The sequence below is a fragment of the Oryza sativa genome, chromosome 1 (assembly GCF_034140825.1).
Source record: "Oryza sativa Japonica Group chromosome 1, ASM3414082v1".
NCBI lineage: Eukaryota > Viridiplantae > Streptophyta > Magnoliopsida > Poales > Poaceae > Oryza > Oryza sativa.
Genome location: NC_089035.1, coordinates 39,681,797 through 39,702,215, shown reverse-complemented (window position 1 = coordinate 39,702,215; position 20,419 = coordinate 39,681,797). Strand labels below are relative to the sequence as shown.

General features: G+C 40.8%; 3 protein-coding genes across 6 annotated transcripts; 1 reads left to right on the top strand and 2 right to left on the bottom strand.

Moving 5' to 3' along the window:
* Positions 1–2,028: 2,028 nt before the first annotated feature.
* LOC4325111 (patatin-like protein 2) lies at positions 2,029–5,375 on the bottom strand. Its single transcript, XM_015768523.2, has 6 exons — positions 4,300–5,375; positions 3,879–4,060; positions 3,466–3,664; positions 3,218–3,379; positions 2,689–2,991; positions 2,029–2,568 (listed from the first exon to the last, which is right to left on the bottom strand). The coding sequence occupies exons 1-6, from the start codon at positions 4,426–4,428 to the stop codon at positions 2,308–2,310; spliced, it is 1,236 nt and encodes a 411-aa protein (XP_015624009.1). The 5' UTR covers positions 4,429–5,375; the 3' UTR covers positions 2,029–2,307.
* On the bottom strand, positions 5,121–7,185 carry LOC4325110 (uncharacterized). Of its 4 annotated transcripts, none has more exons than XM_015768535.3 (6): positions 7,135–7,185; positions 6,887–6,951; positions 6,520–6,804; positions 6,317–6,399; positions 5,836–5,923; positions 5,121–5,498 (listed from the first exon to the last, which is right to left on the bottom strand). In XM_015768535.3, the coding sequence occupies exons 2-6, from the start codon at positions 6,939–6,941 to the stop codon at positions 5,395–5,397; spliced, it is 615 nt and encodes a 204-aa protein (XP_015624021.1). In that variant the 5' UTR covers positions 6,942–6,951; positions 7,135–7,185; the 3' UTR covers positions 5,121–5,394. The 4 variants fall into 4 exon arrangements, with proteins under 4 accessions (XP_015624021.1, XP_025878188.1, XP_015624036.1 ...); XM_026022403.2 differs by having other exon boundaries at positions 7,031–7,151; XM_015768550.3 differs by having other exon boundaries at positions 7,034–7,151.
* Positions 7,186–11,681: 4,496 nt separating this feature from the next.
* On the top strand, positions 11,682–18,367 carry LOC4325109 (protein SEMI-ROLLED LEAF 2-like). Its single transcript, XM_015765953.3, has 19 exons — positions 11,682–12,517; positions 12,688–12,762; positions 13,063–13,178; positions 13,262–13,376; positions 13,459–13,587; positions 13,919–13,966; positions 14,271–14,428; positions 14,511–14,707; positions 14,823–15,115; positions 15,203–15,352; positions 15,439–15,801; positions 15,897–16,046; positions 16,401–16,476; positions 16,711–16,838; positions 16,937–17,137; positions 17,239–17,376; positions 17,475–17,606; positions 17,719–17,910; positions 18,003–18,367. Exons 1-19 carry the CDS (start codon positions 12,383–12,385, stop codon positions 18,147–18,149), a joined length of 2,943 nt encoding a protein of 980 aa, XP_015621439.1. The 5' UTR covers positions 11,682–12,382; the 3' UTR covers positions 18,150–18,367.
* Positions 18,368–20,419: the final 2,052 nt, after the last annotated feature.

Genomic DNA, 20,419 nt, shown 5'->3' with positions numbered 1-20,419 from the left:
TGATGTCCACCGATAAATTACATAAATTTCAGGTGTCCTGTAGTAAAATTTGCCAACATACTATTTCCTCCGTTTCATATTACAAGACTTATTAACATTTATATGAATATGGGCAATGTTAGAAAGTTTTATAACCTGAAACGGAGGTAGTATATCCTTAGATTAGATGAATCTTGGTCACATATCCTAATGCAATTGTTGTTTACAGGGATTTACGACTATTGTCAGCTTAGTAATGGTTGCCTGGCTAATCTATGCGAGATATACGACCGACGATTCAGAGCTTCATGACCCCGCAAAGCTGTCATTTTTAATTGTTCTCTCTCTTAGTTTGGCGGCATTCGGCTTCTGCTCTACTTCAGAAACTGAGCTACAGAGACTACTAGATTGATGAGTCCTAGCAAAAGTGGAACACAGTGTCATAGTGTGCATGGTCCTAGAAGGAAAACTTCATTGTGTTGATATATACTCTTTCCTTTTCTTTAATACTAATTAATACTAGATAATACCGTTAACTTTTACATACACGTTTGATTATTTTGATCTTATTAGAAAAAAGCTAGCGATAATTTCACCGGTTGATTTGACCAAATGGCACAATAATTTTCTGACACGTGTCATAAGAGACTGTTAACAACCAACCATCAACTACACAAAACAATAAGTTGACATACACCCACTAAAAATTGAAACAGTCATCCAGCGAAACGCAATGCAAACACAATACGTTCTGACAAACTCAAAATTTAGGGATGATATGTTTCATCATAAACCAACTCTCATCACAGTCAGAACTCAAAATTTAGGGATGATATGTTTCATCATAAACCAACTCTCATCACAACAGAATTTAGGGATAATATGTATCATCATAAACCAACTCAGATATAGAAAGAATGAATGTTTGATTCAACTAGTAGAACTGTATAGGGACAAATCGTATATATCACCAAGACCAAAAATTCCCTTGCAGGCAACAGGTGACACCCAAAAAATGAAGCCAATCAAAGAATCAGTATGTCTCTATGAGGTTATGTGCATCCTATCTCTGTGCAATTATATGTGCAGTGATAAAAATACCTGCAACACGCAAACCAACATATGAGCAAACATTATCAATAGAAAAGAACAAAGTTTAGGACAATGTTTAAGTCAAAACTTGGGAATATAAATCATGAATAACTCTCAAGTTGTTGTGTTTGAAAATGTAAAAATTATATGAATATATTTGTCTTGAAAAATACTTTCATAAAAGTATACATATATCACTTTTCAATAAATATTTTTATAGAAACAAGAAATCAAAGTTGTGTTTTGGAGACCGTGTCACTGTCCTAAACAACTTCCTTTACGAGTACGGAGGTAGTATGTATTTGGTCCACCTTTCAGTAGTTGCTAATCACATCAGGGTTAGTTTAGCTTAGCCTGTTTAGAGTGGTATACTTAATTATGCAAGCCATGGCCAAGACAGGGTGTTATGAAAAGGTGTAGTGTGGTGGATGTACCCAGGAGGTAGCCACATTGATGTGCAAGCTTCTAATTAACGGTACTAAGTACTACTACTAATAAAGGAAAAAATGAAAGGTCTTTTCTTGTATGTTTAATTAGAAAGGAAGCATGAAGCAATGATTGGTTGAGCTGGAGGAGACCTAGGCCTGCAGCAACAAAATAATGTAGATCATTGGAAGGAAACTGTCTGGTTATAGCATCACTGAAACGGCCATTTAAGATTTCAGAGAAAATGATATAGTAGTAGTATGGAGCACCATATGAATACCACACCTAAGTTTGCAGACATTTAATACTAACCAAAAAGCTGGTAATACCAAACAAACCACTCACAGAGGAGGATTGTTGAAATCACAACAATGCAAGCTCATCGTTTTGCTTATGCTGATTATAAACCATAACGGTTTATCAATGATAAAAAAAAATATTGTAGTAAACCTTTTTATACATGTGTTCTTAGCGATTTATAAGTAAATGCTGGGAATTGAATTGCGATGAAGAAGACATAGTTATACAATATATGCAAATACATCGTTTTTCATAAATTCACCATTACAATACATAGTTCTACATTCTGAACAGACACCACACATCACACAGATATAGGTAGTATAAACTTTACCAACTAGTGTTTTTTGAAGCAAATAAAAGCAACATTACCACTACTGTACAAAGTTCTTATTTTTAACAGTTCAGACAGCTATTTCACAATACAAAATTAATTGGCTTAGTAGGGGACACGCAATCCTATAGATGAACATGAGACATCTGTTCCAAGGATCTCACGTTTCAATTGTGCTAGGGCTTAGCATCCAGCTTCATGTTGTGGAGCCTTAGCTTCCTCTCGTCTGAAAGTAGCTTTGCAAACCGTGTGAGCATATCTGCATAGGTCGTCACATGGTCACCATGAAGGTTTGGCTCTGGCTCAATGTTGTTCTTCTCACACTCTTCCTTGCTTAGTGGCTTCTTGAGAAGGTTTTCGCCTATCTTAACCAACAGTTGAAGATGATCCTTCGTCGAGAGGTCATTGGATATTGCCCCTATTGGGATGTTGTGATCCTGTAATGGTGAACAAGGTATAAATGTTTTTTATACAATATTTTTTAGAACATGTCAACAAATAAATAACTAACTTGGATGGCACCCATGACAATAGATTGTAAAGCATGGGTCGCGTACCTGAATGCGCAATAGTTGGTGTGAACATCCGATTGCTTGAAAGAGGTCTGCAACGAGAGTATCGGCCATATCTGAGCTGGCATGAAAGAACATGTTGAGCAACGGCATTGTATCCTTATCAACTAGCCATCGAAAAATGCCCCATTTGGCAACATTTCTTGCATCAAACATGATATCGTGCTCAGGCAGACCCGTGCCCAAAGATATCACCAGATACTTGCGGTAATCCAAGGGCTCGGCTTTCGGGAACTCCTCGCTCTTCCGCTTGATCTGCTTTGTTATCTCACCCATAGTCACCAAAGTCTGCCAAATTAGAGACATCAAGATAAGTTAGCATCTTAAATATTACCATGTCCAGTTTGGCAACAAAGGTTGATGTGAAGTCTATACAAAACACATAATGAAAAAAGGCATATTGCGTTACTGGGTAAACATTATTGTTGAAAGACAAAAGTATAGAGTTTTTACACAGGAATTTAAACCCAACAAAAGTTGACAATTTCAGAAAAATGATGAAGAAAAAACATACTGGATTGTTTGCTGCCATGCCACCATCAATAATGTTGAAGCTTTGCGATGCACCCGTGTGATCCACGGTTTCAAAATAGTGTGCAGGGAGAAAGGTTGGTGCTGCAGATGTACCAATACATACATCAGCAAGACAAGCATTCTTCAAGGGCTTACGTCTCGCCTGCATTGTAGCATATACATTAGTTCACACCACTCCAAAAAATTGTCATGTGAAATCCACACGCTAACTCAGTTTAGAGAAGGGACCTTGAATGTGCTGAATATTATTGGCTTCACACACTTCACATCAAAAGTGGGAATCACAACATTTGTCAATGTTTCTTTCATCCTCGTCTCGCCAAGAAGATCATTGATTAGTCTGTGAAGGTATTTTCCATCATACTTTGGCCCAATGGCCATCTTTATGATGCCCAGGATGTTGAAGAACCAACCAAAAAATCCAGTCCTGGTTGCAAAATCCAGTTGACAAAATACCATTTATATTTTCATAGCTAGTTAAAAAATCAATTAACAAGAGAACAGTTCAACTCAGAAATTGGTTGACCATAAACACTTAGATATGGTCATAGCTTCTCTACTGACCTCAGACAGAAACATACAACTACATAATTGCAAAGATTGTTATTAGTATTAACTGAAGCCTGTAATACATACTTTACCTGTGCGGAAAGATGTGGGGGGAATGCTTGAGGTAAAATGGGACAATATCCTTGGCATAGCATGGTTGATTGGCATTGCCCAGTGATGGAGCTGCTAGCATGCCTGCAATAAGACCACCTGTGCTTGTGCCAGCAATGGCATCAAAGTAGTTTGCAATCCGAGCATCCTTCCCATCAAGCTCCTAGAAGAGCAAAGCAATTCAACAAGTAAGTTACTGCCAGACATGCGCAGAGAAAGAATGTTACCCAAAGAGAAGAATGACTCTTAATCATGTAGTCGAAAGGCCAGATGAAAATTTCAAGGTGAGAAGATGTTACTTAGAAAGGCTATGAATTCCATTAACATAATTTACCCAAGCCTACTGATCACTAAGCTATACACAATTATACATGGGAAGAAATTAAGAAATATAGGATTGACCTGAAGTTTAGATTCCAGGAATGAGAGGATGACAGCAGGAATGATACCCTTCACCCCACCTCCATCAATACTCAGAATTGTGATCATGTTTCCCTTGCTTGGTGGTGGGCATGCACAATTCTTCTCCATGGCAGAGGCAAACAAGTCAGCTGTTGATCACTTGCAAATTTCTCTCTCTGGTGGTCTTTCTCAACAAAGGAGAGCTATTTATAGGTGATGAGGGAAAAGATAACTCAGGATGAAAAAAAAGTAAAATGTTAACTTTGAACCACAAGCAATGTTTGCACGTATTTTACACTCAAGCATTCAGCATCTGCCAAACTGCTGGCAAGCTTATCCAAGCTTGTTCATGCGTTGTATGTATCTTCTTCCAATGGTCCAGTAAGATATGAAAGTCTCATATCTTCGACCATCTACGTGTTTTGCCACCTTTAAAACACCACTTTTATGTTCTAATTTTGGCTCTAGTTGACACCCCATATGAGTACACACTTTTATGCCCTGCAAGTCATGTTAACACCAAATGGAAACTGACAATGCAAGTAAACATTCACACATTCTGTCACCTGCTCCCTCACCCTGACCTTTAATGCTCTAGACTTGTCACATTGTTGCATCTTTTAACTTTTTTCTATTTAATTTTGTATTTAGTAGGGGAAAAGGAAGAAAGATTGAAATTTGAACATTCACACCCTTCATGCATCATGAGGTGATGCACATTTGCTTGGGAGTAAACCTGGTTACCATTTTATGGCTGTTTGGGGTGGAAAGAAACAACATATAAAAGCATTTGCAATTAAAATGACATGGGAAACATAACATGAGACTAAGCCAAGTTAAACTCATTTCAACAACTGGTGTCCCCAGAAAATGTGAATGGGAATAACTACAGTCTACAGAGATAGCATTACACTACAAGAAGGAAAACTAGCAACACAACAAAATATCTGAGTCAATTTGGCTGCCCAGAATAGTTGGATTGGTTAAGAGAACAGATACAACACAAACAAAAAAAAATTGCAATACAACTAGATGTACTAAGAGTTGAACATGATCCCAGTACACTGTACTACAAGAGTATGAGACCTCAGGAAATTATGTTCCATATTCTTCCTTGAGCTTCAAGTCTAAATTGCAATTAGCAAATGTTTCATGTTCGAATTCCAAGTCAGAAAGAACATGATTGGCGTTGTGTTCACCTGTAAAAAAAAACCAATAGGTTTGTTTCAGAAGTTACCCAAAAAAAATAAAGATTTTTCATGCACCAGCACACGTCGAACATCCCAAGCAACTTTCTATACAGAAGTACATTTAACTAGTTACAAGGTCTGCTAGAAGAAAGGAGAGCGGCATGCATAAAGTTTCTAGCAATGGCTTGTTCTCTTTGGAGAAGAAACAAGGCTCTGGATTGATGAAAGCCGAATACAGTGGCTCAATTCATTTGTAGAAGGTTACTAGAAAATCATTCAATTTTGTAAATTGCCAGCCACAGATATACATGTGCCAGTGCATGTAAGAGGTGCAGAAGAAGAGAACCTAGTCTTGAGCTTAAGTATGACATTGGAGGAAGAAATTCTGTATCAAGATCCAGTTCTGTTTTATCTTCAGGATCCACCATGCATGCCTGAAATACAAAAATAGTGCAATTATCAACTGAAAGTACACAAATGCATACTATATTACTATACATTATCATGTGCTCATGGCATTAACAGAACAAGATCAGCTTGTACTTATCACCATTCCTACACGCTAATAATCCATCTTATAAGATTCACAAAATGGTAGGTGAGGATAGAAATATCAAGGCAGCCTAACCCTAATGTAATTCGAGAGTGCCGTGCTAAGATACCCGCTAACTAGAGAGAAATGCTTAAAATCATTGTTGGCAACAATTCAAAACTTCTCAATGATATTAATTCATTGCCACTAATACTTAGGGTACTTATGAAATCCCTCCTCTCCATTCTGGCACATCGCCGTGATTACGTTTTGCCACTCTTGAACCACACTATACCTTTGAATGCGCATCGATGCGGTAAAGACTGTCCATGGAGAGTTGCATCGTCCCCATTGCCTTCTCCACCTTCTTCTGTATGCCTAATTACATACCCCCAATAATACACATAAAAAAAGGCAGTAGTAAGTACTACATCTTATCATACGCGAATACTGGCACAAAGGCATCCATAAAAGTAAAATAAAAAAACAGAAACATACGCTCTTCCAGCTTATCACTGAGCAGTTTCTGCATATCGTTCCCAGTAAAACTGGCAGTTTCAACCCCATCCTTCGCCCACTCGCAGCATTTCATCCAATCCTCATCGCTCAGGTAGCTAGGCTTCACCAGATTCTTACCAGATCCCCCAACACTGGCTGCTGCAGTAGCTTTCCCTCCCGTGGAGCTCGCCGGCCGAGCTCTCCGGGCCTTGCTGAGATCACCTAGGGCTCTGCGCTCCTGCCGCCCCACCCTCGCCGCCGCCCCGGCCTTCTTGCCATCGATCCCTTCGCATCAAAGAGCAAAGAAATCAAAGAGCAAGAAAAAACGCTCGCCGCGGATTTTCGGAGACGGTGGTGGGATAATCACCGCGAAAGATCGGCAGGTTCTCGTTTTGGATGGCGATTGGAGCCCGCGAAGCCATCCTGTGAAACCTACCAGCAAAACAAACCGAGAAGTTTCAGCATTTCTTGGAGCATTTTTGGTGAAACAGCCTCGGTGATGGATAGTGACCACCGTAAATTCGACAGAAACCGTCAGGATTCAAGAAATCGCACCGATTCGGTGCGCGTTGCGCGAAATGCTAGTGCAAAGTTGGGAATTTTTTCGAGGCTTACCAGGAGGACAGGAGGATGAAACCGCCGGAGTGGAGGGAGTGGGGTTTTGCTGCGGGAGATGGAACCGGGACATGTTCACTTTGATGCGAAAAAAAAAAATCTTACTAAAATTTAGCATTATCAAAATTTTAACAAGATTTCTTATATAGTTAACTAAATATAGCCACTTTTTTAGCAACTTTACTAAAATTTGATAAGGTTGAAAATATCATTAAAGTGAATGGCCCTGGAAGATATCAGAGGAGTGGTGAAGCGTATTGTGTGTAGTAGATCAACATGTTACGTAAGCCTAGTAGGAAAGCGTAAAACTAGATTACGTGTTTCTCTCTCTCCAATTTTTTATTATCGCAGGGCCTATAGGAAATGCGGCCCATGCAGCCCGTGCCAACTGGAGTGGGCTTTGCGTGCTTTGTTGGGCCCAAGAGGGAGTAGCCCATATGCCCACTCAGCCCAACACTTTAGAAGCCAACGTATATGGTGATGTTTCTTTGGCAGGCAGCCCAGGCTTAGGGTAAGCACACAACACTGATATAAAAGCTTAGGACATCGAGAACAAATTGGGAAATATACCCTTTTTATCACCGGTTTTAAAATATACACGTTTTGAAGGGACTGGTAGAAGTATATCATTGTCGCAAAGCGGAGATGTGAACTCGCGTATGTGGATATACAAACAAGGTCACGACTTCGCATCCCAATATGCGAACTCACACGTCCGCCGCGAGTTCGCATTCTTGCTTTGTAACGATAGTATATTTTTGCTAATTCTTTTTAAACGTGTATATTCCTTGCTTTGTAACGATATTATATTTTTGCCAATTCTTTGTAAACATATTTGTAAAAAGAAGGGTATATTTTAAAAAAAATCCAGGACAAGGCAGCTGTGTACCAGCAGGCAGAGTTGGATCATGGCTCGTGAGACATAGGGTTGGTTTGGTTTGTGGTTTAAATAGGTATTACTAAATTTTATCAGTGCCAAATTTTGGCATGACTAATTTTGGTAAGGCAAAGTTGTGTTTGGATTGAAGCCAAAATAGCCTAAGTTCACTATTGAAAAGGCCTATTTTCTTAGGCATGCCAAAATTTGGCTTCAAACCAAATAGACACTAAACACTATTAAAATTGCCAAATATTGATAAGCCTAATTTAGGTCTCAAACCAAACCAGCCCATAATGTAAATCCGTGTGTTAGGGAATGAATTGAACACGTAGATTAGTAGGAGTACCTAAGGGTGTGTTTATTTGGGAAAAAAGAAAATTTTTGGGTGTTACATCGAACGTTTGACCGGATGTCGGAAGGGGTTTTCGGACACGAATGAAAAAACTAATTTCAGAACTCGCCTGGAAACCGCGAGACGAATCTTTTGAGACTAATTAAGCCGTCATTAGCACATGTGGGTTACTGTAGCACTTATGGCTAATCACGGACTAATTAGGCAAGATTCGTCTCGTGATTTCCTCTATAACTGTGCAATTAGTTTTTCTTTTTATCTATATTTAATGCTTCATGTATGTGTCTAAAGATTTGATGTGTTGTTTTTGGAAAAAAAAATTTTGGGGAACTAAACGGGCCCTAAAAGTGGAGTAAAAACAAACCTGTTAGGTGTATTGGCACTCCCGGTTGGTGCTGGTTGCCGGCCCCTAAAAGTGGAGTAAAAACAAACCTGTTAGGTGTATTGGCACTCCCGGTTGGTGCTGGTTGCCGGCACATGGAGATTGATTAGCAGCGCTGGCAGGTTGTGCGCCTGCCTGGTAGGAGCAGGAGGAGCATCCGCTTTGCTGCTGAATAATTCTTCTTCTTCTTCTTCCCTACAGGTACACAGGCTGTGCTGTCCTGATGCTCATTTTCTAGATAAAAATACAGCACGTATGCTGAAGAAACAACCAACAGCTTGCCACGTTTCCAGGACAGGTACTCCTCCTTCCGGCATGTTTTGTAGTCCTGTCACGTCGCTGACTTTGTATGGCCACAGGTAGCAACATTTTTGTTTTGTTTTTTTTTTCCTTTTGAGCCCGTGTCTTCTCTCTTACGCAGTGCAGGTAGACTTTTGGGCCAATAGTTTCTTTTATATTTTATAATAAACTTATATACAATTAAAACTTGTGCACAAAACATATTTCCTCCGTTTCACAATGTAAGTCATTCTAGCATTTCTCACATTCATATTAATGTTAATGAATCTAGACATTAACATCAATATGAATATAGATATGCTAGAATTACTTACATTGTGAAAAGGAGGGAGTATTGCTTATTATTTCATAAAGCATATGCTCACGAAAAACGAGCAAATTAACGCAACTGTATGAACACATGGTAAATTGGTGATCTTTTTTTTTCTTCTGTGTTTAGGAGGGGTTTCTCTAGCACACAAAATGAAGCATATATTAGCGTATGATTAATTAAATATTAGTAAAAAACTTTAAAAAAACTAATATAATTTTTAAAACAACTTTCCAATAAAAAAATTCTCAAACAAGTACCATTTGGCAGTTTAGGAAACGTGCGAGCTGATGAGATAAAATCCCAATTTAACTTGTCTTGTTATGACTTCGAGTTTGTAAGTCAATTTGACCTAAGTTTGATACTGATATGAGCAAATTAAGCCACGAGGTTTGAGTTTTTTTTAATGCCTAGAACATCCTAGTTTGGAGTAATCCCTTCATCAAAATTCGTTGTGTTAGCAGTGGTTGGGCTTTTTTTTTTTTTACCGAGGGTGTGTACTACCGGCTAACCAACCCCCAACAATGCAGGGAATTGAAGGCCCTGGGAGATGGGAGAAGGACGCACAGGAGGACAGACGTGACAGCAAGCGGGCCCCACCACACCGCTCGGAAACGCAGGACACGTTCCTTTCTTTGAATTGGTGACAGCCTCTCGGGCGAAGTAATAACTGACAGTGAAGAGCCTCGGATCTCACGCAACAACAACTCCGGACGACGTGAGAACCATCCATCTGCAATCCCTGCAGTCCAGGGACGGACGGACGGAGAGGACGACGCGATTGACCATTCTACCCCTCCCTTACCCACGCCATCCCGCTGTGTTCGGGAGGCCTAGGCGCCTAGCACGCGAAACGAAGTACTCCAACGTTTAGTATGATTTTTTAAGTAACTTTCATATAGATTTTTTTTTTAAAAAAAACACACCGTTTAGTAGTTTGAAAAGCGTGCGCACAAAAAAAACGAGGAAGGTGAGTTGGGAAAGTAGAAGGAGTATTAAGAACATAGGGGCTGTTTGGATTAGGGACTAAAATTTTAGTCCCTATCAGATCGGATGTTTGGACACTAATTATAGGTATTAAATGTAGACTAATAATAAAACTCATTCCATAACCTGGACTAATTCGCGAGACAAATTTATTGAGACTAATTAATCTATGATTAGCCTATATGATACTACAGTAAACATGTGCTAATTATGGATTAATTAGGCTTAAAAAATTGTCTCGTAAATTAGCTATCATTTATGCAATTAGTTTTTTATTAGTCTACGTTTAATACTTATAATTAGTGTTCAAACATCTAATGTGACAGAGACTAAAATTTAGTCCCTGATCCAAACACCACCTTATCTCCACCCTAAATTATAATTATTTTTTTAGTTGGATACGGGTATTAAAGAAAAGTAAAATTAAATAAGAAAATATCGTGATCAATTGACAAATAATGTAGATAAAAAAGATTATATTTGAAGTTGTTGTAGATCCTATTTGACAGTCAATGCTACAACAACCATAGCTACAGTATGTTGCTACTATAGGTGCTGGCTGTGGTAGCACTCAACAGAGTAGCTGAATGTGTCTATATTTTAAGACGGAGAGAGTAGTATAAGTACTTGAGGGAGTAGTATGGTAGTAGTAACATCGAAGTCCTTTTGTAAATACTTTTACTCTATACAAAGAAATTAGAGTAAATTTCACAAAACTACACGTGTAAGTCCAAGTTGTAGAAAACCACACACACTTTAACACTTGGCACTTAAGTAAATATATTTTAGTAGTGTAGTTTCACAAAACACACTATCAATGAATGGATTCACCGCGAGATGATGTGACTATTACCAGCCATCGCACGAAATTAATAGGATGCCATGTCTTTATCCTAGATGGAGCGACCACATCATCTCGCGGGTGAATCCATTCATCGATAGTGTGTTTTTGTGAAATTAAACTACCAAGATATATGTACTTAAGTGTTAAGTGTCAAAATGTGTGTGATTTTCTGTAACTTAAAAAATATAGTTTCGTGAAATTTACCTTTTTTTAATGTCCTACAGCCAATTTTGTCTAAGAAAAAAAAAGGAAAACTTCACGAGGGCACGCGCGTAATTTCAGGGTCGCCTCGCTGCCGGCAGCGGCAGGCCGGCCGGCCAGCCAGCCGCATCGTGTACCGTGCCTACCTGTCAGAAAAGTTCAGAGGAGGAGGAAGGAACAAACAAGGCGCCCGCCTTTTTTTCCGAAAAGCCCCCTCGTAAATCCCCTTTTTCCGCAACATGCCCACGCATCGATGGAGAAAGAAAACCGCGACGCATCGGGTGCCCATATGAAATGAATGAATATTCCGCCGCCGCTCCAGCTTCCGCTGCAGCCGCAGCTTGCTGCCAAATTTACCGTGAGGTGACCGTTGCCTTCCACCGCCCCCACCTCCGCCGCGGCCTCACCCTCACCTGCGGCGAGGATCGGTGCTCTACTCTAGTAGTAGTACTCTAGAGTCTAGTCTAGTCTACTCTAGTTGCTGCCTTCGCTAGCATTCGGAGGCGATCTGAGGAGGAGGAGTGGGGAGCAGCGAAGGTTTTGATCTTTTGGGAAGGAGTTGGATTCGGCTTTCTGGGTTCTGTCTGTCGCTTGATTCCAATTCGGATTTCTTGCTGTTGTTGTTGGGGTGTTCGCGGCCGATTTGACCCCGGGGAATCGCTGCTTTTTTATTTTTTTGAAAAGATAATTCTACGCGGATTAGATTTGGTCAAGAAGTCGTAGTACGAACGCGAGGTTTGATCTTGGTTTCGATCCGAAGGGTCTCGGTTGGCTGCGTGGGAAGGGGGAGGAGGAAGAAGGCGACCTGCTATCTAATCCTCTACCCCCTCTGCTGCGAAAATTCTCTGCTGTTTGCTCAAGCATCTTGCTGCTTGGAGCCTTGGATCGAAGAGAGTTTTAGTTCTTGGAGTTCTGAGAATTGTGTTGCTTGAGCCGAATTCGATCCCAAAAAGGCTCTTTTTTGGGAGGCTTTGAGGAGGAGGAGGAAGAAGATGGGGGTGATGTCGCGGCGGGTGCTGCCTGCCTGCAGCAGCCTCTGCTACTTCTGCCCCTCGCTGCGGGCGCGCTCGCGTCAGCCCGTCAAGAGGTACAAGAAGATCATCGCGGAGATCTACCAGCTTCCACCGGTATGGCGATTACTGAATCCTGTCTTGGCATTTCAGCCATTTCTGATGCTTAGTTGTAGTCTCTGCGATTTGGGTCTGTGGTCAAATAGTTCTAGTTTCTGCGAATTGGAGTCTGTGGTCAAATGTGTGGAGGGAGTTTGTTGATTGAGGGTGTGATGTTGTTGCTGTAGGATGGTGAACCGAATGATAGGAGGATTGGGAAGCTCTGTGATTATGTCTCGAGAAATCCGACGCGGATACCCAAGGTAACACATTTTGATCTCCTCTCTGTTTTTACTAGAATTGTCGCGCAATCTGTTAGCTTGAATAGTTTAGACTGAATTTCCAGTATTTCTGAAAGCAGTCTTTATAGGTACCGAGTAGTTACCACATAATGGCTGATTTACACTGCATTGCTTTAGTGTGATGGTGATTCCTTTTGCCAGAGTACAACCGATCAACTTTCGCTAGCACCGATCACTAGCTGGAATGATTTTAGGCTGTTTAAGTAGGACTTACCGAGATGAATGAATTTGTGGAACTCGGAACTGATTTTATGTCTGCAGATCACAGAGTACCTTGAGGAGAGGTGCTATAAAGATCTGAGACATGAGAATTTCACCTTGGCCAAAGTTGTACCATGTATATACAGGAAGCTTCTGTGTTCATGCAAGGATCATACGTAAGTGTAAAGGCTCTATTCTGCCAGTCAAGCACCCATAGCAAATGTTTGCTGCTGTACTGACCATATTATTCTTGATTCAGACCATTGCTGGCCACAAGCACATTGAGCATTATTCGTACTCTTCTCGATCAGAGAATGAATGATGATTTGCGGGTCCTGGGTTGTCTAATGCTTGTTGACTTTCTCAACGGCCAGGTTATTGACGACTGTAACAAATTGCACCTACTTGGTTTGCTAGAAATCTGCCATCTGTTTGGTTTAATTTGAGTTCATGTAGGTTGATAGCACGCATATGTTTAATCTGGAAGGCCTCATACCAAAACTTTGCCAAATTAGTCAAGAACTAAGGGAAGATGACAAAGGGTTCCGCCTCCGATGTGCTGCACTTCAGGCTCTTGCTTCTATGGTAAGAAAAGTTTTTACTTGATTCTCTGATGAAATGGATAAGGTAGTCTTATATGTTGCGAGCTAGCCATTTAGGGCTAATTTACAGTAGATTTGTTGGACCAGAAATAATAATGTAGAACAAAATAAGGAACTACATTCAACTATTATACAATTTGTTTTGCAAATATAACATTTTTTTAATGTTGGTTATATTGATATTGCTTGAGAATTCCCAACAGATAATCCTATACTTGCATTACTGGTTCTTGCCAACTGATGCCATTAAATCAGTCTATTGATTAAATTTAACTTTTTAATCCTAATATACTCATTTACCACTTTGTAATCAGGTCCAATACATGGGTGACCACTCACACATTTCCATGGAACTTGATGAAGTAAGTCCTTATCACTCTGTGTTGGGCTAGAATGTTAAGAGTTAAGACTTAATTCTCATTCATGGTTGATAGATGCCTCCTGGTGAATATTTGTTCTCTTGTTGGAATTGCATAAGATTCATCTTTGGAGCATAGACAAGTTGATGCCATTAATACTACAGATAGACTTGTTGAATAAGTGGAAGATATTTGATTAGTCTATGAATAGAAAAAAAAAGTAGCATGATAGTTTCATTTGAAGTGCGCCAGAAACAGTAATTCAGTAAGGGTTCTGATTAGTCTCTGAATTCATTCTTGAACCCAGGTTGTGTCCGTGATCGTAAGTTGTTATGAGGTTAATCAAACTCTCTCAATAAAAGAGGTTGTCAGGCTTCAAGATGATGATGATTTGGTAATCAATGGAAGTCTGACTGGGTTGCCAGTATCTGGGCAAAATAGTGCCAAAGTGGCATCTGATACAATGTGAGAATTTCTGCTAATGTAACGGCCCATTTCCACACTCGATTTGTGCCCTTGTCATCTTAATGACTTAGTGTGTTGACAGGTCTGCATCTGAAAATCCAGCACATTGGGCAAGGGTTTGCTTACGTAATATGGCCAGTATCGCCAAGGAGGCAACAACAGTGTGGCGTGTTCTTGATCCTCTTTTCCGCCTTTTTGATAGCCACAACTATTGGTCTCCTGAAAATGGGATTGCATTTTCTATTCTACAAGAAATGCAGGCACTGATGGACAAATCAGGTGCAAAATTTTTCACCCATGCTATTTGTTTCTCTTTTTGTGCCATTTTTTTTGGTTTTGTTAGTGTTTAACAGCAGAAAGATTTAGTGCTCTTCTAAATCTTGTTTCTTAACAGGGCAAAATGGCCATTTGCTGTTATCTTTCACCATAAAACACATAGATCATAAGAGTGTTGCCAAGAAGCCTGCCAAGCAAACAAGCATTTTAAAAGTTGCTTCGCTTCTTGCAAAACATGCAAAGTTGAAGGCGTCGGTGACAATAGCAAGTGCAACAAGCGACTTAATAAAGCACTTGCGCAAATGCATGCATTGTGCTGTTGAATCACCAAATGCTCAAAATGATGTTGACAAGTGGAACAGTGCACTTTATGTGGCCTTGGAGGAGTGCCTGGTGCAATTGACAGAAAAGGTTCATTATGCTGTATTATTCCTTTGTTACATTACTACATTTTGCTTTCATCAGAGAGACATTAAAGGCTGTTAATTCATTGAATAGGTTGGTGATGTTGGGCCTGTTCTTGACATGGTGGGAGTAATGCTTGAGAATCTCTCTTGTACTGCCACCATTGCCAGAACAACAATTTCATCAGTTTTCCGCACAGTGCAAATAGCAGCTTCCATCCACAAGTCATTGTACAACCAGAAGGCAAGTTTTCTAGTGTGTTCACCATTGCAGGAGAATTTTGCTATTGAACAAAAGTGTTAATTGGCAATTCCTTGTTAATATTTCAGGCATTTCCTGAAGCTTTGTTTCATCAGCTTCTCTTAGCAATGATGCACCCAGACAAAAAGACAAGGGTTGGTTCACATCGTGTCCTATCCACCATTATTGCACCTTCACTTCTATGCCCATGGTCAGGCATAAGTTTTCCTATCCCTGTGAAGGGCAATGATTCACAGAGCATTACTTTGTTGGCTCTTTCTGCCTTTTCTTCTGAGGCCGTAATGGATGAAGTCCGGATCAAAAGCAGGACCCATGAACAGTTACAAAACAATGTAAAACCAGAAACTGTAGTTGGCTCTGAGAACGGATACACACATACAGAACCAAATTCAAGGAAGAGCCCTGGTCTTGGAATTCCATTGAAAGATGAAGTATGTACTCCAACTAGTATTCTTATTGAACTTGGTATTTTCTGGTCTTGGTGTTTTCGGATGTCCAGCTGACACATTTTCTTCCACTGAAGCAGAATCTTAAGTTCATGAAGCTGAACAGTAGCCAACTTGTTCTCCTCCTTTCATCAATTTGGAGTCAAGCACCTCTAGAAGATAACTCACCAGCAAATTTTGAAGCAATGTGCCATACCTACAATATTGCTTTATTGTGTTCAATGACAAAGGTAGGTCACTTAATCTAGTTCATTCTTGTTATACAATAGGCAAAAAGAATTGTTCAAGTAACTTGACTTAACATTGTTCTGCATGCCTTGAAATTATCAAAGAATAGCCAAAGGGAAAGATACCGTCTTTTCCCTTTTGGCATGGAGTTATTTCATATTATATAATATTTTTTTATACTCTATTTTTACACAAGATAGATTCTTTAGAATATTTTATTGATGTAATAGGCATGGATTAACACTTTTTTTAAGATTTCCCTGCTAGTGTGAGTTTGACTAGTGATGTCAACTTCTCCTTTGGACTTGAAATTGTGTGCTATATTTGTGAGATTGACCATTGAATTTTCGTTGCAGAGCTCTAGTCACGCAGCATTAGTTCGATGTTTCCAGTTGGCCTTCTCTCTCAGGAGGATGTCCCTTAACCAAGAAAGTAAGTTTATCCTCATTTGCCTGCTCTTTAAAGTTTTTGCTTTTGTATATCAAAATGATGATGCAAAAAAAAAGTGACAACTAGCTAGGGATTTTTTCCAAATAGGAATATCATTTTTTCTAATACCAGTATATTTTAGCCATTGCGTCCAACTTCAAGTTTATTATATTTCCTATCAATCTAGTCATTTGATACCTGCTTGATTTATTCTTACATTTTCTACTGTAAATAAAGATGGTTTGCAGCCATCACGTAGGAGGTGTTTGTATACAATGGCATCAGCAATGCTGATTTTTTCAGCAAAAGTTGCTGATATTCCTCAGACAATTCCTCTTGTGAAAGCAGCAGTTCCAGAGAAAATGGTTAGTTGATTCCTGATTTTGAATATGCTTGCTCTATATATATCTCTAATGTGACATTTTTCAATTTACTCTGAATTCGCTTATTGATGTTTTTGTAGGTCGACCCTCATCTTTGCCTGATTGATGATTGCAGACTCGTTATTAGTTCACCACAGTCATCTAACAGTGGGATAGTTTATGGTTCTGAGGAAGATGAAAGTGATGCACGCAATTTTCTTTCTTGTGTAAATAAAAATGATACACAGTTAAAAGAAATTGTGATATCCCACTTCAAGGAGAAGTTTGAAAATCTATCAGAGGTATACATTCAGATTTACATTATGAGAGCGTGTTTTCTTGATTTCTCTGTTCACAATCAAGAAGTTATTTGACGATTAAGTGTCTTCACTGCAAATTGCAGAAGTTTAATGGTATAGAAGAGCAGCTTCTTCAGGAGTTTTCCCTGGATGATTCATTCCCTCTCAGTGCTCCACTATTCATGGAAACACCACACTCTTGTTCGATGTACGCTGAAAAGGATGACCATTGTTTTGATGAGGTCCGTACTGATTCTCTATAGTTAGGTGATTTTTTGTTATTTATGAATTGCTGTTGTATTAACTTTTTTGGTTGCATCTGCGTCCCTTGTGCTTCCAGGAAGTCATTCCTTGTGAGATGGATGATGACGATGACATCGTTTTTGAACACAGTGGATCGCAATCTGACAGGAAAACCTCTGGATCTATGGCTTCATCAGATGTTCTAAACGTCAATCAACTAATAGAATCGGTATGCGCCATTTCTGTCTACAACAATGGCACATGAAGATCACTCGCTATTTTCTAGATCTCTTACAGTCCCCTCATCCGTTTGTAATCAAACGACTTTTTTTTTTCTTCAGGTTCATGAGACAGCAAGGCAGGTTGCTAATGCTCCAGTTTCTGCCAACCTTGTACCCTACGATCAAATGAAGAGCCAATGCGAAGCCCTAGTCATGGAGAAGCAACAGAAGATGTCTGTTCTCCTGAGCTTCAAACACTCGAGGACCGATTCCCGTGGCTCGACTGCAGAAAATGGACTGGAAACAAACGAGGCATGTTCATCTTGACAGGAAAAAAAAAATCTATCCATCACTACTGAAATCTTTGAAAATGTCCTGAAAAACTCATCAACATCTTGTTGCAGTCATCTGCTCGGTCTGAGCCTGAGACGCAGTCGACGAGGAAGGAGCGAATGCGACGCAGCGACTCGGCATCAAGCGAATCTGACCGGTCGTTCAGGCTGCCACCGGCAAGCCCATATGACAAGTTCATGAGAGCTGCTGGGCGATAGGCTGGTGCAATGCAATGCGATGGCGCCAAGGATCTGATACTAGTTTTCAAGCCTGTATACAGAAATGTTTTTACAGATACAAGTCTTCTAAAGCTGTTTCTTTTCATTGTCGCCTTGTATTTTTTATTCTTCTGAGTGTAAATTTCTCGAGAAGGTGTACAAATTTCTGTTACTGTTGTAGAGACCCAGAATAAATAAAAGTATAGGCATTGGTGCAATCTGATGGATGAAGTTGTATTAAATATTTAAATGTCCAGAAAATATATTGTTGGAGACATGTCACGAGGGCCTTTGACCGAGCCTACAGAAACAGGTCTACAATTGCCAGGGCGAAGCACGGCGGTAAAGCGCTGACTGTCACAAAGATAGAGGTTATGGGCGAAGTCACCAGGTGGAGCCAAAGACCTTTGTCCCAAGCCGAAGGACTCAAAGCCTTAAAGGGCCAACCACTCAATGAAGGCCCACTTAGCAGCTCAAGAAGAGCCCTAAGGCTAATTTGTTCATAATTACCATCATAAATATCTCATATCATACGAGTAACCATGTAAATTTTGATGTATTTAATAACCCTAGGGCACATGAACCTATAAATAGGCCCCATAGGGCATGTACTAGGGGATCCAAGAAATTTCCAATATTAATATATTGTTTTTACTTTTCCATAAAGTGAAAATAAACTATGAGCTAGGTTTGGCGAGGAGAGGAATAAGCAAAAGAGAGGATAGGAAAACAGGAAACGGGCCTGGGCCTAAAGCAAAATGTAATTGGGCTCAAAAAAGGGAAAGGAGGGCTCACGTATGCGGCCCATATTTTTGGGCCTCCGCCTCCTCTCGTCGTCTCTCCGTCCCGAGCTAAGTCCGTAAAAGGTCCTCGTCGTCTCCGCGGCGAGGCGATCCCCTCCCATTCCAAGAAACCTTCGCGCCCTCCAAGAATTCCAAGAACCCTCCTCCTCCTCCTCCTCCTCCTCCTCCAATGGAGAGCAGGCTACTGCGCTCCGCGGCGCTCCTCGCCCGCGCCGCGCGCCTGGCGCGGGCCGCCGCGACCTCCACCGGCCGCGCCGTCACCGCCGAGCACCTGGCGGAGGTGGTGGCGAGCGCCGCCGGCGACCGCGGCTTTCCCAGCGGCGCCCTGCGCCAGGCCGCCCTCGCGCTGGCCCGGTCTTCCGCCCCCGAGGCGAGGCCCCGCGCCACCGCCGAGGTCGTCCGCGCGGCCGCCATGGTGTTCCGGGCGGCGCAGGAGGCGGGGTCGCCCGGCGTCGCGGAGGTCGCCGGCGACCTGGCGCACGCCGCGCATGACTGCGTCCGCGCCCTGGTCGAGTCGGGCCCTGCGGCGGAGAGACCTAGATGCCTGCTTCGTCTATGGCGCCGCAAGAACCGCCACAACAAGAACGCGGCGGGAGAGGCTGATTTGGAGGCACCTCTACTCCATCCCCACGAGAGGCCATCCTCCTCCTCCTCGCCGATCGGGGCTTCTCTATCGGAGGTAAGAACAAGTTTGCTCAGAGCTTTGTGGGATGCAGAATCTGATGCATGTTGCAGTGAAACCAAAGTCACAAGCTAAATCTAACGCATTTACATCATAACACTGTATAGCTTTTAGGCAAAATTTGCCATAGGATAAGGTAGATTCGTGGCATTTACCGTGGGACAATGTAAAAACATGTCTTTGCCATAGAACTCTCTGGTTTTGTGATAACTAACTCACTGAAAGATACTATGATCAATGCCTTATTATGTTTGGCTCAACCAAATAGGTTTTTTTTTATAGAAAAGACAGCTTTTAGCCCATGCTAAGTTGCACATTAGTCTGAGAAAAATAATAAAAATATGAACAGATGATTGTATGGTGAATTGGTGATCACAGATTATAACCATGTATATTAAATCTCATAAAGAACCATATCTCATACAGATTCAAACTATATTAGCGTTATTGATGCACATGACTTTCTGTTTGGAACAGTGAGCTTAAATTGGGAGTTTCTACTTGCAGATTGCTTCCTTTTCATTCCTTGATTTGCCAATTGTATAGGTGATTGCTTCTTTTCCCTTTCTTGATTTGCCAAATGTAGAGGAGCTTGCTTCTTGTTCCTTCCTTGATATGCCAATTGTATAGTAGTATTTAGTTCTTAATTTTATTTGATTTTCGTTTTGCAGATTATTGAATTGTCTGAGAGTGAGAGAGACTTTATCAACTATGGAATGTTTGGTGCCCTTGCCATCTTCCCTTATTTGACGAGGACAGGCGGACTCAAGAGCGCATACTCCCCC

Coding starts and splice junctions, on each gene's coding strand:
- LOC4325111 (XM_015768523.2), bottom strand. CDS start 4,428: ATGGAGAAGAATTGTGCATGCCCACCACCAAGCAAGGGAAACATGATC. Junction 4,061..4,299: donor TCCTGGAATCTAAACTTCAG/GTCAATCCTATA, acceptor TTGCTCTTCTAG/GAGCTTGATGGGAAGGATGC. Junction 2,569..2,688: donor ACCAACTATTGCGCATTCAG/GTACGCGACCCA, acceptor TCACCATTACAG/GATCACAACATCCCAATAGG.
- LOC4325110 (XM_015768535.3), bottom strand. CDS start 6,941: ATGGCTTCGCGGGCTCCAATCGCCATCCAAAACGAGAACCTGCCGATC. Junction 6,805..6,886: donor GAACCTGCCGATCTTTCGCG/GTGATTATCCCA, acceptor TTTGATGCGAAG/GGATCGATGGCAAGAAGGCC. Junction 6,400..6,519: donor CAGTGATAAGCTGGAAGAGC/GTATGTTTCTGT, acceptor GTATGTAATTAG/GCATACAGAAGAAGGTGGAG.
- LOC4325109 (XM_015765953.3), top strand. CDS start 12,383: ATGGGGGTGATGTCGCGGCGGGTGCTGCCTGCCTGCAGCAGCCTCTGC. Junction 14,429..14,510: donor AAAGTGGCATCTGATACAAT/GTGAGAATTTCT, acceptor GTGTGTTGACAG/GTCTGCATCTGAAAATCCAG. Junction 15,802..15,896: donor GAATTCCATTGAAAGATGAA/GTATGTACTCCA, acceptor CCACTGAAGCAG/AATCTTAAGTTCATGAAGCT.